The sequence below is a fragment of the Balaenoptera acutorostrata genome, chromosome 21 (assembly GCF_949987535.1).
Source record: "Balaenoptera acutorostrata chromosome 21, mBalAcu1.1, whole genome shotgun sequence".
Lineage (NCBI taxonomy): Eukaryota > Metazoa > Chordata > Mammalia > Artiodactyla > Balaenopteridae > Balaenoptera > Balaenoptera acutorostrata.
The window spans coordinates 10,367,993-10,384,160 of NC_080084.1; the positions used below are offsets into that span (position 1 = coordinate 10,367,993).

At 44.2% G+C, this 16,168-nt stretch overlaps 1 protein-coding gene and 1 pseudogene across 1 annotated transcript in view; both read right to left on the bottom strand.

Annotated features, from left to right (window-relative positions):
• Nucleotides 1-239: 239 nt before the first annotated feature.
• LOC103015626 (exocyst complex component 3-like) lies at nucleotides 240-2,441 on the bottom strand (annotated as a pseudogene).
• A 7,379-nt stretch (nucleotides 2,442-9,820) lies between these two features.
• KCNU1 (potassium calcium-activated channel subfamily U member 1) overlaps nucleotides 9,821-16,168 on the bottom strand; it is a 135,178-nt gene continuing 128,830 nt past the window's right edge. Inside the window, exons 25-27 of the mRNA XM_007170105.2 lie at nucleotides 14,672-14,866; nucleotides 12,718-12,842; nucleotides 9,821-10,223 (exon numbers count right to left, since the gene is read on the bottom strand). Of these exons, the coding sequence (XP_007170167.1) occupies nucleotides 9,821-10,223; nucleotides 12,718-12,842; nucleotides 14,672-14,866 (723 nt within the window). The remainder of the gene's footprint in view (nucleotides 10,224-12,717; nucleotides 12,843-14,671; nucleotides 14,867-16,168) is intronic.

Consider the following 16,168-nt stretch of genomic DNA (forward strand, 5'->3'; position numbering starts at 1 on the left):
AAAGGATGTTTACAACAGAAATGTGAAAGCCTGAGGAACCACAGCCAGCAGAACACTTGTTCTTCAAGAAGTCACATGCCCCGGCACCTTGCATACAACATGCTTGGCATGACAGGAGACAGGCTTGAGGACCTGAAACTTCTGACGAGAACCATCAAGAGTCACTTTTGCTTTAATACATTTCTGAGGGTGGGGACGATGAGTGCAGAATAATGTACACAAAGCTGGAAACTGACGGGTTACTTGAGAAGCTTCACCATGTTCAGACTCGGAACTACGATTTCCTTGAAGATGGGCACATAGTTTGGATTTTCCTGCCATTGGACCCTGCTCCAGATTCCTGACGATGGTCTGCTACATGTCCTGGCTGCCGTCCCCTTGGGTGGGCAGCAGTGTGCCTATGTGGCCATCCTTGACGTCCGGGTATTTGCTGACCAGAGTTGAAACTTCCAGGCACAACTTCTGCAGGGGCGACAGGAGTGTTACTGTGCTCACCTGCATGTTTGCTGAATCCAGAGGCCAGCTTCTGGAATAGGAAGTGGAGCAGCTCAGCCTCCCTGACTGTCTTCTCGGCACCTCCTTGTACTCCTTGGCACTTCAGGATGAGACGTGCTTCTGCGTGATGGCCCACAGGTACCCACCACCACTCACTCTCACCTTCTTTTTGTATGGATTTTTAGTTTTGGCAAGATCATTGAAATATTCTTCCACAGTGACACAGATGATGTGACACAGCATTTGAGCCTAACAGCCACTTCTTTGTTATCAGCTCATCGAGATGTTGCTCCAGATCCTGGAAGACCCCTTCCTGGTACCTGCTGCAGCCTCCTCGCAACAACGGTGTCTAAAATCCCATCCATGTTTGGCTGGCTCAGAGACACGCCCTCTGCCACTTCATTTTAAAAATACTTCCTTTTTAAATGGATTAGGGGGTCCTTAAAGCTCTGACAGTTGTGATGATTGCTATCATATCCTGAACATAGCAGTGTGGTGTTGCCAATTTTTCAGATGTTCTATATACAACTGAGCTTCAACTCTGTGTCTACTTAAGAAAGAATTCATTTGCTGAAGACACAAACTGGTACTTTGTTTTCAAATCTTCACTTATCTGAGTAGTAATTTAAAAAATTTGTTGGAACATCTGGAAGATGGTGGTAGGGAGTGTTCCCACTTGGGCCTGCTTTGGGCTCAGTCTCTTTCATTCAGTCTGTAGTGACTGTGTCTAGTGCTTTCTGCAGCCAGACAATGATGTTTGAAGTGAGAGCTGACATGTACAGATGGAGCAGCTCAGACACCACATTTGAAGAAAGTAAAAGCTCCAGGGCATTGACGTCCACTTCTGGGACCAGCTCCACATTCCCAGTCATCTCTGCGCTTGTATAGGGGTTTAAGACCCAGGTCAAACAGGCTCATAATCTCACTTGCTTCTAGATCTTCCCACGAGATCTGCATCCAGGTTCTCAGGGCTTGGTGGTTGAGGAGGTTTCTGAAAATCTCATAAGGAGGAGAAAAGCACACAACCATCAGGTTTTTGGCAACAATGGGGTCATCTAGGACATGCTTCCATATGATTTCCGGGTGGCAGATGAACCACACCTTGTTGGACTCCCTGGGGTTCTGCCTCTGTGCCCTCAATTCTAGCACTCATGATTCTGTCCAAGATGACAAACATTTCCTCCTTCCAATTCTTGGACCTCCCAAGAGGAACAAAGCTAGTTTGCATTTTTTTTGGTCAAGTATGCACCGATCAATTTTTCTTCCCTTTCCATGATCCTGACAACAGAGACCAGAAAAATGGGGTCCTGGGGGATGGTGAACAGCGACCTCTGCAGCACCATCCCCAGCTGCTTGGCCAGCTCGTCTGAGAGCCCCTGTGTGCTCCCAAAGTCACTGTGGATGAGGGTCATGTCCACACGGTGGTGTTCATACATCAGCCCTTCCCAGGAGCACACTCCTGTCCCAGGTCCATCAGGTTCCCGTGGGCCTGAAGGAGTGCCCCTTGTTCAATGAGGTCCAGGGCCCCCACTCCTCACAATCTGGGACACCGAGATGTTCTTGAGGCTCTCCACAGCTGCGGCGAGCTGGGTGTGCTGTACGATGGCATCCTTCATCCTTGACGTACTTGATGCTCTTGATGGATGGTGTGGATGCTCCATCTCAAGTCTCTGCTGACGTTGGCCAGGGACCGCAGGATGTCAAAGACATCATCCAGTGCATTGTGGAGCTGGTTCCGGCCCATGTGGCACCCCATACGGCACCCCGTCCAACCACAACTGGATAGCGACCTGCAGTGTGACCTCCACAGACGCCTTTCTCCAGGCCTCTCTTCTGAGGTTCCCCTCCACGTTGCCCTGCTGATCCAGGCACAGAAGCATCCCAGCGACCTTTTGAGTCTCTGTTTCAACATCCTCCTGGTCTGTCTCCTTCATGGTTAAAAAGCAGGTGGAAGGGGCTTTTCTGGTGGCGCAGTGGTTGAGAGTCCGCCTGCCAATGCAGGGGACACGGGTTCGAACCCTGGTCTGGGAAGATCCCACATGCCGCGGAGCAACTAGGCCCGTGAGCCACAACTACTGAGCCTGCGCGTCTGGAGCCTGTGCTCCGCAACAAGAGAGGCCACGATAGTGAGAGGCCCGCGCACTGCGATGAAGAGTGGCCCCCGCTTGCCGCAACTGGAGAAAGCCCTCGCACAGAAACGAAGACCCAACACAGCCAAAAATAAATTAATTAAAAAAAATAAACAACTTGCAACTCTCACGTTGTGCATTAAAAAAAAAAAAAAAAAGCAGGTGGAATCCACCACGCTTCCCCGCATCAGAGCAACGTTATCCCTTGGCACTGCCACCAGGCGCCCGACTGGAAGTGTCATCCAATTTCTTGAACATGTTCATCACAGTTACTTTAAAATCTATGTCTTGTGTATTATATCTAGATCATCTGTGAGTCATCTACATTATCTCTTTAATGGAATAAAAGAGGCTAGCGACATTGCTGTATCTCAGGAACTAGAAGGAAGCAAGGCTTGCTGGTGTGTCTGGAGGCTAATGTAGCTTGCTCGGGAAAAGCATCAAATAAGGCAGAGATGAGACTGAATCCAGCCATTCTGATTGAGTACTGGATACGGTGTATAAAACGTGTAGAAACTCTGAATAATGCTAACTTCCAGCAGATTAGAATCTATTTATTTGTTTACTCATAGGTTAGCTAGAGTAGGGCTTGGTCCCCTTGATACAATCAGGGGATGGGAGGCATTAAAGCTGGTTTCAGGCTTTGTGAGAACTGGTCTACTTCTAGTTTGAAGTAATCCTAAAGGAAGACCTTTCAAGAATCTCAACTGAGAGCAAAGGCTGTTAACCTGGGCCCATCACCCTTGCCAGGCCTCAGATGCCACTTCACCTCCCCAGCACTCTGAGACGGGTCAAAGCTCTGCTTAGCTTTCTAGCTTCTTAGCTAGCCTTTTCTTTTGTCTTCTCAGCCTCTTATGTTGCAAATATTAGTAATAAATAATATCCTCAACGAAAAAAGCAGCACAGAGTCATGCTCAGTGTTTCCATTCTCTTTTCTCTAAAACTTAGTCCTCTCAATTCCTAGGTGCCTTGATAACACTCAACCCCAATTTTTCCCCCTCCTAACCCCATGAAACTGCTGAAAGCCCTTAGCCTTGAAATGCAACTTGATCTCGTTTGGTACCACTTACCGATTGGCAAATGCCTTGAGGGAAAAACAGCACAGAATGGTGAACTCACCTCAATGGTTTTCTTTCCTCTTGGATCTTAGACTTTCAAGTTCTTACTGACTGTGTTGCTCTATGATTACTTCAAACAGGTATTTAAAAAATTTTTTTAACCAGTTTTAAACTTTTTTGTTGGAATGAGGCTTGGTCTGCTACAGCTACTCTCTCATGACCAGAAACATAAATTTAAAAACATCATATTTTTATATAAAAATCAGAATTCTCATTTTCTCTTAAAAATAAAAAATTCTAGCAAAACCAGGCCCACGTTCTTGCATAGAAATAATGGCTAGAGGTAAGTAGCCCCTGTCCTTTAATTTCAGGTATACGCTCTCCAGTTTAATTATCTGGATTACTCAGTGACCCCTGAGAGTAAAAAAAGAAGAAAGTCCATAATTGAGTTTTGAGTGATATTAATACCTAATCATGTTGTATAAAAGGAGAGCTGAAGGGGACGTTGAGAAAGCATAGTCAGGAAAGTAAAAGGTTGATTAAAAGATTGTTGTATCATGCAACTCGAGGGAAGACAATGTTTCAGAACGGAGTTCGGCGGCGGGGATCATCTGTGCTGAATTCTGCCGAGCCTTCAAGTTGGGCTAGTACTAAATATTCTCTAGTGAGTGACTTAAATGGAATTGGTGATCTTAGAAAGAGTCTTTTTAGCAGAATCATGGGGTTTACAGACAGAGGTTGGGGTGGCTTAAGGAGTGAATCAGAGCTGTGGAAGTAAAGTGGTGATGTAGACAACTAGTTAAAAAGTCTGATTGTGTCAGGAAGGCAAGAGAAAGAATGGTATTGGGAAGGATGGGAGCTGAGTAATACATTTCAGAGATGAGTGGTCCTTCTTGGCTGCCTTCTTGGTACATCAGCTGGCCTTTCCCCACTTTCTTGCAAGATGAAATGCTGCAAAGATATTTTCTTGAAGATGAGAAAGAGGGAAAGCTGGTCAGCATTCCCCTATCTCAGAAAAGAAAGAAATAAGGCTTGCTGGGCTCTCCGGAGGCTAACTGAGGTTGCTAGAGAGAGAGAAAACAGAGGCGGAGACAAGCCTGGCTCCAGTCACTCACTGGACCCGAGCAGCCCGGCCTTGTATGAAGTCATCCCCCTTCCCTGCCTTGACAGAGGCAACAATCAGAAGACAGCAGCGCAGAGGCTGCCTGGGTTTTCCTTTTGAAATACCTTTGGAGGGCTGGGACATTTTCCCCCTAGCTTCAGGGATCTGTTAATTGGCGCCCCAGTAGAATTACAGAAGCAGTCTGCCTGATAATGACTGTAAATGACAGAGACGATCAGGTTTACCTTGTGACGTCCTCAGGGGACTTGCGGTTAGTTTAGTCTGAACACAGCATCAGCTGCTTCGGCTCCTTTCTTTTCAGCAGGCAGTGGCTGGACTCATCCTGTATTCTTTCAAACCTAATTAGTGTGAGGGCTTTCCCTCCCTCTCTCCTGCCCATCCCCGTGGCCCTCCTTCCTCTCCTGCTTCCTCTCCTGTCTTGCCCGTGCTTCCTAAGCATGCCAGTCTAGGCACCCAAGCAGAGTGCTTTTAGAGGGTGGGCTTTTTTGTTTCTTTGCCTTGGAAGAAACAACCCATGCCTTTGAGCTGTAGGTTATTTATTGTTCCGGAAAATATACACCAACTTGACTGAACTCCAACCTCCCTTAACTCCTTTATGGTTCGAAGGTAGTCAGGTTAAGGGTTTTAGAGCTAACTAGAGATGTTTGGAATGTATTGTAGGTCTTAAACAGAAGTGAACATGCCAAATAGCTGAAGGTTGGAGGGCGTACTTTTCATTAAAAGCAAACCTCCAGATCTTTTAACTTACCAGAAGCCACCATGTGTGTATTTATGTATGTATGCATATGTATATATGTATGTGTCTATGTGGATGTGTAATGTATATTACAGATACATGTTACATATACCTATATTGCACATATATACAAAGACACATACATACCCCTTGAAAGCCCTGCTTCTCAAACTTTAACGTATGAATCACTTACGCATCTTGCTAAAATGCCGATTCTGATTCAACAGGTCTGGGATGGAGCCCACCTTCAGGTACTGTAGATGTTGCTGGTTTGGGGACCACATTTTGAACAGCAAATCCTCAAGAGAGTTTCACATATTCCCCTCCAGCTTCTTCATGGTAACCTAGTCATCCTGCTCCTCAGTTCTGTTAATTGTTGCTCCAGTGTTTCTCTAGGCTATGTGAAAGATCCATTGGATAGGGGGCATTTTTGCTATCTCCCAAAATAACAAATGCTTAGCTATTAAGTAAAGCAGACTCTGGATTTGTGTTCTGGTTTCCTGTTCTGGACAACTATGTTGGGAAATATGAAAGGTGATGTAAAATCTCTTTAGATTTATGTTAGTTTACTAATATTTCTTCTATTTACTACATTGAGCAATTAGCTCATTCATTTTTAATTAATTAGTTTTCATCTATTTCCAGGTATGCATATAAGGTTACGAATTCACTTCTTTGTACTGATTTATATGTATACCATGATTTTTGAAATTGCGGTCAAAAACATAAAATTTACCATCTTAACCATTTTTCAATGTACTGTACAGTAGTGTTATACATTTTTAATTCTTTTGTTATAATTTACCTACCATTTCTGAGTGTTTGTAGGAGGAAGAAAATCCAGTTGAATTCAGTTAGTCATACTGCTGAAACCGTAAGTGCCAGAGTAATCTTTGAAAATATAAATGACAACACATTACTGCATTCTTTAAAATTATTAAAGAGCTTCACATTGCACTTAGAGTAAAATGTAATGTTTCTCCTGATTAAGTGATTACTTCCCTCCGGCTTATATGCTGAGTTCTAACCACACTGACTTGCTTTCTTTTCTTGGTCATGCCAAGTTCTCTTTCCTGAAATGGTTTATCCACAGGACGCTGCCACCCTTCAGTGGTCCCTGACCACCACAATTCTCTGTCACATCAATATGTTTACTTTCTTCACAGTATTCGACACAATCTGTAATTATCTTGTTCATTTATTCATTCATTTATTTTCTCCCTCCTCCATATAGTGTCTATGCTCTGTGGGGAAAGCATCTTTGTCTTCATGATTGCTCTATCCTCAGCATCTAGCACCATGCCTGACACACGGCAAGTCGTGAATAAATATAGGTGCAAATGAATGAAGATGGATGCAATGTTCAGAATCTTCCAGTTCAACTTTCTGCTTTTAAAAAAAAAGTAAAATGAGCTGGGAAAGTAGCTGAGAGAGACTTAAGAACTTGCCCAAGATCACAAATGTTTAATGAAGTATCCAAAACAAGTACTCCCCTGCCCTGTGTTCTTTCTGGTGATCACTCCACTGGTTATTGAAGGCCTACATCAGGGATCTAGGAAGGTGATGGAGAAACTGTAGAGTGGTCCATGACTTCCCTCTGACCTATATAATGACTTTTTTTTTTTTTTAAATAAATTTATTTATTTATTTATTTAGTTTTGACTGTGTTGGGTCTTCGTTTCTGTGTGAGGGCTTTCTCTAGTTGCGGCAAGCGGGGGCCACTCTTCATCGCGGTGCGTGGGCCTCTCACTATCGTGGCCTCTCGTTGCGGAGCACAGGCTCCAGACGCGCAGGCTCAGTAGTTGTGGCTCACGGGCCTAGTTGCTCCGCGGCATGTGGGATCCTCCCAGACCAGGGCTCGAACCCGTGTCCCCTGCATTGGCAGGCAGACTCTCAACCACTGTGCCACCAGGGAAGCCCCTATAATGACTTTTGTGTAATACGTGCATATATTATTTTTCTCTGGCGAGGTAGACTGTGGTTTCCATACAATTTCAAAAAGGTCAAAGTCTTAAAAAATCTTAAAAACCACTGGGCCACATATTCTTAAGTTCCTTGCACATTTTCTCTTGTCTTCATATCAGTTCTTCTATTGATAAGAATTGAACAATCATTATGAATTAAGTATCCACCATATTACCAAAGGATGTAGTGTTATGACTTGTATTAAAATGTTGCCATCTATATGTAAAGGGTTTGGTTCTGGACTCATGGAATTACCTGACACATGAGGGGTCCTCTGTCAGTTTTATTTTTCAAGACTGGCGACATGAATGCTTACATACTGGCTATAGTTGCATATACCTCAATCTTTCTTTAGCCATATTTTTGGTACCCATTCACCTAATATACTGCCAAATAAAGAACTTCTCAATCAAATTTCTCTGCTGCATTGGAAATGCGATCATTTGAGGGCTAAGCTTTTACTCTGGAGGTTCACATGCTAAATTTAGATTAGACAATATATGTGTAGCAGTGGGTTTGTGGACTTTGAATATGCGTAGGGCTCATCCATCCCTTCCTAGGAATGTTTTGGTTCTACTAAACATGCTTTTGTATAAAATGGCTCGGGGAATGGGCCAGAGGAATGGTACTGTCCTTGCAGTACATGTCTGGTGGCATGTCCTCCCGGGCCATGAACCATCCTCCCTTCCCCGAGGACAAGTCCTCCATGCAGAGGTACCCTGTTCCTCATCCACTGATAGCTGGGATGGAGTAGCCAAAGCTGAGCCCACTACATACTTCCTTATGGAAATCAGGATCTGAGAGGCAGAGATGGACCAGTTAAATCTTTGATGTACCTATAACTCTACCTATAAATGTGGAATTGCAGGAAAATATATCTTGCCGTGTATACGGAAAAACAAAGAAAGTCAATCTGTAAAAAGAGAAGGATGAAGATGATCTAGGTAAGCTTAAAAAAAAAATTTAAAAGAGGATTTCCTTGGTCTCTGACAACTTTCCTTACAATTACTCTTTTTTCCACATATATTAAGTTGATTTCATTACAACCAAAGCTTTACTAATACAAAATTTTATTTCCTGTGGATGAATGTTTTTGTTTCATTTCTTCTATTTTGCCTGGAGGCAAATGTCTATAGGTGCTGGAGTCAAATTAACTAGGTTTAAATGTCGATCTGATCACTTACTAGCTAAGTGCGATAATTTGGACACACTCATACTAAAAAAGTTGTTTATCTGAAATTCAAATTTAACTGGGTATCCTTTCTTTTATGTGGGAACCTTACTTGTGACATAGTTTCTTCCTTTGTAAAATGGAGAAAGTGATACCAAATCAGCAATGATGTTGAGGAAAATGTCAAGGATATCATAAACATTATGTAAAACCATTTATGAGAAATATGGCTTATTACTTTCTTTCTTCCCCCCTTCTACCTATGCTGTATCTATAACACAAGAAGGCATTGCTTACAAGGCTCACCAATTGGGAATAAGTACTTCCTGGATGTACTGAACTTTTACTGTGTTAACAGACTAATACCGAGATGAAATGACTTTAAGATGAGGTTTACAGGGAAGTGAACTGGTTCCTTTTGGAACACGGGGAAACGCTTTATTACCTCTCATGAGATGATGTCTTTATTCTTGAATTAGGGAATTTGAAAGCTGTATATTTCAATCTACCTGACTTCGGCCAGGTACCCCATCTTGAGTATACTCTAATATTCATTCTTGTGCTAGGGTATGACTAGGTTTTAATTATACACAAATTTGTTTCCAATTCAAACAAGTATCTCCCCATCTGGTCTTTCTCACCTCCTATAGAAAGAGATGAGGAAAGAAAAAGCATGAGGGAAAAAGAGAAGATGATAATATACTAGTTCACTACTTGCCTGTTTGAGGATAAAGAATGTAAGACGCTTGATGTGGGGGCACTTTATTTCTTGTCTCTTATGTCTAAATCCTTCTCGTTTTTACCTTGATTGCTTCTTATATTCCCTGTGTGGAGGAACCCAGCAAGTACTGAAGAATGTCTTTAACACAGGTCCAACCATCATGTTTTCTGCTCAAGAGCCACAGAGCAATGAACTTCCCTTAGAGAGGCATTTCTCATCTATTTCTTTATTTATCACACCAGATCCAGTGGGATTCGATCGGACTTTTGTCTCTTCCCAGACAGTGTGGGCTTGCCGATCCCCCCTCAGCAATGGGCACAAAAATGGCGGGCGTCCATCTTTTCCTCCCGTGTTCAAAGTCACCACCTCTGGAGATGCCTTGTAAGGAGTGAGCCAGGAGCTCCTGGGAAATACCAGCAGGTCTAGTCTGACTCTGGATAGGCAGAAGCATCTTCCACTGCGGTTTCCTCCATGGTTTCCTTTCCATCTTCTTTCGTGGTTTCACCTGGATGTGTCTGGGATGAGAGTTTCCCACTTGGAGTCAATACTGCTTGCTTAGGATCACCAGCGGGGATGGGTTTTGGCTCCAGCAAACGGACTGATATACTGGGCGGCTGGGCTGCAGTCTCGCTGACCTGGTCAACGGAAGGAGGACAATTTACGTCTGTAAGCGTCTCTTCTGTCAGTGGCACCATATTTATAATTTCACACGGACTTGGAGGTGAAATATCCTTTTTGTAACAGGAGGTGCTGAAGGGGATGGCGCAAAACACAAGATCCGAGGGCAGCAGCATAAACTCGTTTTCTGGCCGGGTAATCACAAACCTGTAAGAAAAGCCAAAGATGAATTCTGAGCCCCTGCAGCTGGGACAGTGTGGCTGCAGGCAGTGGCCAGAACAAGAAAGTCATTTTGCTGGGCCCAAAGAGGAAACGTTTTTGTTTTGCTTTATTTGGTTTCTGATTAATAGTAAAAAATAAACAAAAAAAACCAAAACAACTCTCTGGCACAGTGCAACAGGAGAGGTCCCAGGCTAGCAACCGGGAGACTCGTCCTCATCCCTGCCTCTGAAACCAGCCACCTCTGACCTCAGGCATGCCATCTCCCTTCCGGGCCTTGCTTTTCTCATCTTTTTAATGGGAGAGGGATGGGACTATGGTTTGGGCGAATTGATTTCTAATGGCTTTTCCAACTATGTTTCTCTGCTTTTAATATCCACGACCCTAATGAATTCGGTTGGCACAATTCTGAGCACTTAGCCAAGCTTTATCAAAACTGGAAGATTACGTGCATGCCAGATATTTCCATCCTGGGTTAGGCCTATTTTCATGTTTATGCCGCCAACTTTCACACAGAATGTAGTTTGGCCAATGGAGAAAAAAGAAAAGTAACCAAAGGTTTACTTGAAACCTTGACCGGTAAGCAAATAGTGAATGTCAATGAGTTTCAAAGATCACCCAGAGCCTGGACCTGCGTGGACAGACTCTGCAGAGAAGCAGGATGTCTTAGCAGGAAATCAGGTACACGGCAAATCCTCAGAGAACATGAGTCAGATGCATGAAGACGCCAGTGTCCCTGTCAGAACGCTAAGGCAGCAGAACCCTGCACGACTTTCGGTGCTGACCCGAATAATCACCTCTTCTTCCCTAAGCACCCATCACAAGTCACCACTGATCTTTCACTGAATAATCTTCCCACTTTCCTCTCGCCCACCGAGTCCCCTGTAACCTCTGTGATCTGCTGTAACCACGTACTCTCTTTCAAACAGGAATATCATTTCCTTCCCTGAGGTCCGCCAAGTATGGGCTGCACCTTCTCCCAATTACCACGGTCCACAGGTTTTCCAGAGGTGTTGGGGGAAGCGGAGAGAGCTCCGTCACAGGCAGACAGACAGACAGAGACAGGGGTGGGGGATCAGCATTATTCAGGCTTCCGAGTGCTGTTTCCAGAGCATCCCTGCTTCCCCCCATCTTTGTGGTCCATGCTCTACAGCCCTGTCACCCTCCTCCTGACGCATCTGTGTTATCCACACACCTCCATGTTTATTTAGGCCTTTGGCACATGGGACACTTTTTCTTTCAAACTCTAGTGCCACCGTCACCTTACGTGCCTGCAGTGTCTCCGTGATTTACGACTCCAACACGCAGACCAATTTCTTTGATTTCCACTACCCAGTGATCTTTATCTCCCAACCACTTTCCTGGCCACATACTGATGTTGTAATTTCCTGACACATCCTGCCTCTAAAATCTTACCCTTCAATAAATCACTCTCTGACCACAACTTCCCCTCGTTCTTTCTCTCTCATTTCCTTACGCTTGGGTACATCCGCTCTTCAGGCTATTTCCATCCCCCGTCCTTTCCCTTTGCACTGTTGCTTCTACAGATCCACAGTAAACTCCTTTTTCCATTCCTCTCAGTGACTGATGTAACTTACGTCTTTCTCAACTCCCTAGAAACTCTCCCCCTCTTTTCTCTCAGCCGGGGCTATGCCTGTATGCCACCGAGAAATCTTAGTGTTTCGTAAACATTCCCTAAGCACACCCCTCATCCACAGCCAGGTTTGCCTTGGCATCCTTTCTTTTCCTCTCTTTCTCCTGCGAGCAGAGAAGCTGTCTTTCTTCGTGTTCATGACTACTTCACTTTAAGGGATTTGACTTCCTTCCCCTTCCTCCTGAAACAGGTTCATCAATCCATTTCCACTCCATTATTTTTAATTTCTCTTCTCTACTGAGTGCTGCCCATTCCCACCACGAGACTCTTAGTCTGGACCTACATTACTGTGCTGTCTGTAGCTGGTACCCAGTACCCTTTCTTTTCTCCTCCCCCGTCCACACACATTTTCTCTCTCTTCCCCGCTACTGTCAGAATGATCTTCTTTAAACTGAAATCTCTACATATCACTCCCATATATTAGATGGACAAAGCACAGTGGTTAGAAAAAAGGCACTCAAGAAATATTTACCCAGTGAGTCTGGCAGCAAACAAGTAAATCTTTCCAGTGTGGACAGTGGCTTTTCAGCTTTAAAAAGTCACACAGGCATTGATGAGGGGTAAGTTACAAAAGAACCCTGACTGAAAATCTGGGTCTACATTTCAAATTTCACTGGGGACAGAGAAGCCCTTCTCCTTACATGGCCAATACTACCTGGATCCCAATCATCAGGGTTCATTCATATTATTTACACTGATCCTACACCATTATCTACTTCCCCATCATCCTTTGTTGCATCTGGGGGCCCTAAGCTCTGGCCGTCTCTTTCACACAGAATGAAATCGCTTTGGCCCCTATGCTTGGGCGGTGGCCAGCACTTTCTACACCAGCAGACTCCCCTTTTGTGCTCCGGGTTGTGCTCTTCTTCATCTATCATGCGGTATAAGCCGAGGCACAGGACTCCAAGATTATCTAACGAGCCGCAGAATATTTGCCCAAAGGTCCTTCTTGGCTGGGGAGAGAAGAGAGAAAAACTTATGTCTGGTGGCACTCGAATCAAGCTCTAACAAGCACTTACTGGAGTGTCATTTGCCTTTTCTCCCAGTGGAAGTTTGGAAGACACAAGAGCTGCCTCCTAATACCTCTCTGGTGGCAGTAGCGAGTGGGTTGGGAATCAGGTTCACCATGAGTTTTGAGCGTCTAATACCGGCAGCTGTTTTTATCACTCGTCTTTCAGGAGCCTGTCTGGGCGTGGTGTGGCAAGGGGCTACGCTCGTTTTCATTACTACTGCTGTCTTGGTAACGATCAAGAAGTCACAGTGAGCACCAGGTTGGAAAATTCCGTTTTTAAGGCACGTAATGAGTTGGGATGTTAAGTGAGAGAGCAGTCCTCTCATCCTCCTCTTGACCTTGCCCTCAAGCTACTGCCAACAGGCACTACGAGTAGACTGCAGCCTCCAAAGCAGCAGCCAGTGCGTTCAGGGAAGTCGAAAGAGAACAGTCTGTTTAGTTCTGTGATTCCTCAGGGTAAAGAACAGAGGACCAGACATAAATGGAGAAGAAAGGGCTGACCAGTCCGCTGCCACCTCTGGTTCCCACAGGAAGTGGCCATTGGCAGCTGTCCTGGGCTTAGAATCACTCACAAGTCAACCCGAGATGAGGAACCCAGGACCACAGAAATTCGAAGGACCGGACCATGGAGGGAGCTTTGGAATGTTGTTTGCACCTGGAATTCAGATGCACAGGGCGTGGGGTTCACCCTTATTGGCAGTACCTGCCGAGACACAGCAGACACAGAGGCAGGAAGAGGGTTGTGAAGAAGGGGTTCTGCTCAGGTCCCTCTAAAGGCCGGCCCCTGACGGTGACACCGCGGAGTCGAATGCCACGTCACTCAAAACTAAACCAAAAGGCAGGCTGACCAGTACATTCCTCACTGCAGCCTGGGCTCGACACAGATCCCCAAATGCCCAGATGCCTCATTGGAATTTGCCAGAATTATTTTCTTCCTTGTTGTAATCTACTGTTTGTTAGCTCAGAGGACTAAGAAAAGTCAAGCATTTTTCACTGGCTAGCCCAGTCAGATTCTTAGGCCCAAACGTGGAATCCTTCTGCCTGATTTCAGGTGACATGATCAGATTTCTTTCTTTCTTTTTTTTTTTTATTTTTGGCCATGCCCTGCAGCATGCGGGATCTTAGTTCCCCGGCCAGGGATTGAACTTGTGCCCCCTGCCTTGGAAACGTGGAGTCCTATTCACTGGACTGCCAGGGAAGTCCAGATCAGATTTCTTTAGTAGTTCAAGTGTAGGGAGAGTGGGCAGGCCCTGGGTTAGACTGCCTTAGAGGGACCCTGCTTGGTCACTGGTAGGCAATACGGTCTCAGGTAAGTATTCGTTTCTCTGCACCTCAGCTTCTTAATCTGTTCAATGGAATTAATAACGATGCCTACCATGTAAACCCTTGGAGAGATTAAGTGAGAAACAAACAAACAAACAAAGCAGACAGGCCCAGGGCAAATGTTCAGTGAATATTAACATTACACTTATTATTAAAATCCTTGTCAAGGGACAAAGTTATGGGACCTCTCTGATGCTTCCTGTGTACTTTTTTACCCAGAGGATGGGGATACTAACAATGGCTTGATCTCTCAGAATTGTTGCAAAAAACAGTTATCACGTGAAAATGCACTGTAAATTGTAAATACACTATGAATATAAATCAATTTTTGTCATTATTATTGTTATTATTTATATGCTATAGGTGATCTAGGAACCCAAACAGGTTGGATCAATTTCCAAAACTCAGGGAGGTTAGGACACTCTATTACGAGAAGAGTTGACTCACTTGAATGTCCGACAAAATGGTTTGGTTTAAGGACAGAAGCCCCAGCTTACACCGCATCCTTCCAGGTGAAACGGTAGAGTAACTGTCATTCAGCCCACAGAACTTGTCTTTATCCAAATGTTGTTCCAGCTGAGAACTTATCCCTCCTGTCACCAGCATCTGAAGTAATTCCAGAACATGGTAATTGTAGAACGCCTGGAAAGCAAGGACGAGGCATGTGCAAAGTCAGAAGGTGGAGGAGGAGAGACGTGGCGATTTAGGGGGCATCGTTGTTTGAAATGGATCTGATGGCACAAAGCAGTGTCTCTCATTATCATTATTAAAATCATCCAAAAGCTGGCAGTTTGGGTAGGGCACTGGGTTAGGCAAAGTGCAGAGAAAATAGCACTGACCCCGTTCCTGCTCTTTTGGGGAGGACTTACACTGTAATAGTAGGAGAAGAGGGGTAATGACACTGACCCCAAGGGTGTCCCCGCTTCCAAAAATGACCAGAGGAGTGTATCAGGCCACAGATACTGTAATAATCATCAACGTGTATTTAAAATATGTAATGAGACTTCTAGAGATTTTCCTTAGGGGACTACTGATATTACTATTGGCGTCTACACTTGAATCTTCCAGATGTGAATCTACTTATATTCCTTTTGATTCTGACCTATTTGAGGACAGGTATTAACTTAATCTCCCACAGCTGTTACGGTGTACTTCGAAAACAGTAGGTGTGGAGTATAAAATGAATGGAATTTCAGAATATTTGGCATCAAAATGAAGCCAGAGATTGACGTGTGGGTCAACTTAGCTTGAAAGCAGCTTGAGTCTGAATAAGCCAAGCCATTTTCTTAAACTGTTTTCCCAAAGGATTCCTACACACTCAGTGTTGACTAGGCAGTGACATACATGGAAATATCATTGTAATAATTGCCCATGAGGTTTTCTTAAATCCATTGTTATCTATATGTTCTAAATAGATATCTATATGTTATCTAAATGTTCTAAATTTCCTACCCTTTGTCTTATCTAAATCGAACTTTTATTCCAGTAGAAATGAGAATTTACATGGTTATATAGCACCTACATAAAAATCAGTAATTTTGTTTTCATTATAAATAATAGGAATGACTTTCATCGTTATTGAGAAATTTTACCATTCACTTTCTCCACGCCCCAATTCAGGGACTTGTTTTCTGAAGTCTGGGTTATGAGACAGACCTCTTTACTAGTCTTTTTCTCATTTACAATCCATTGCTCAAAATGTTTCCAGAGAGATTGTCTAGAAACACAAATCAGATCCCGCCACCCATCCCTTGAACCTGCAGTAAAACCAAGCTCAGATTCGTCTCCACGGTCTTCAAAGCCCTCAAGATCTGACACCAGCTCCCTCTCTGAGCTCATCTCCATGAGCCATCATTCTCTCCGGTGCACACACGTCTATCTGCAGTTGCTCAAGTGACACTTTTACTCCTTCATGCCTTTGCTTTAGAACATCTGGTTCATCTT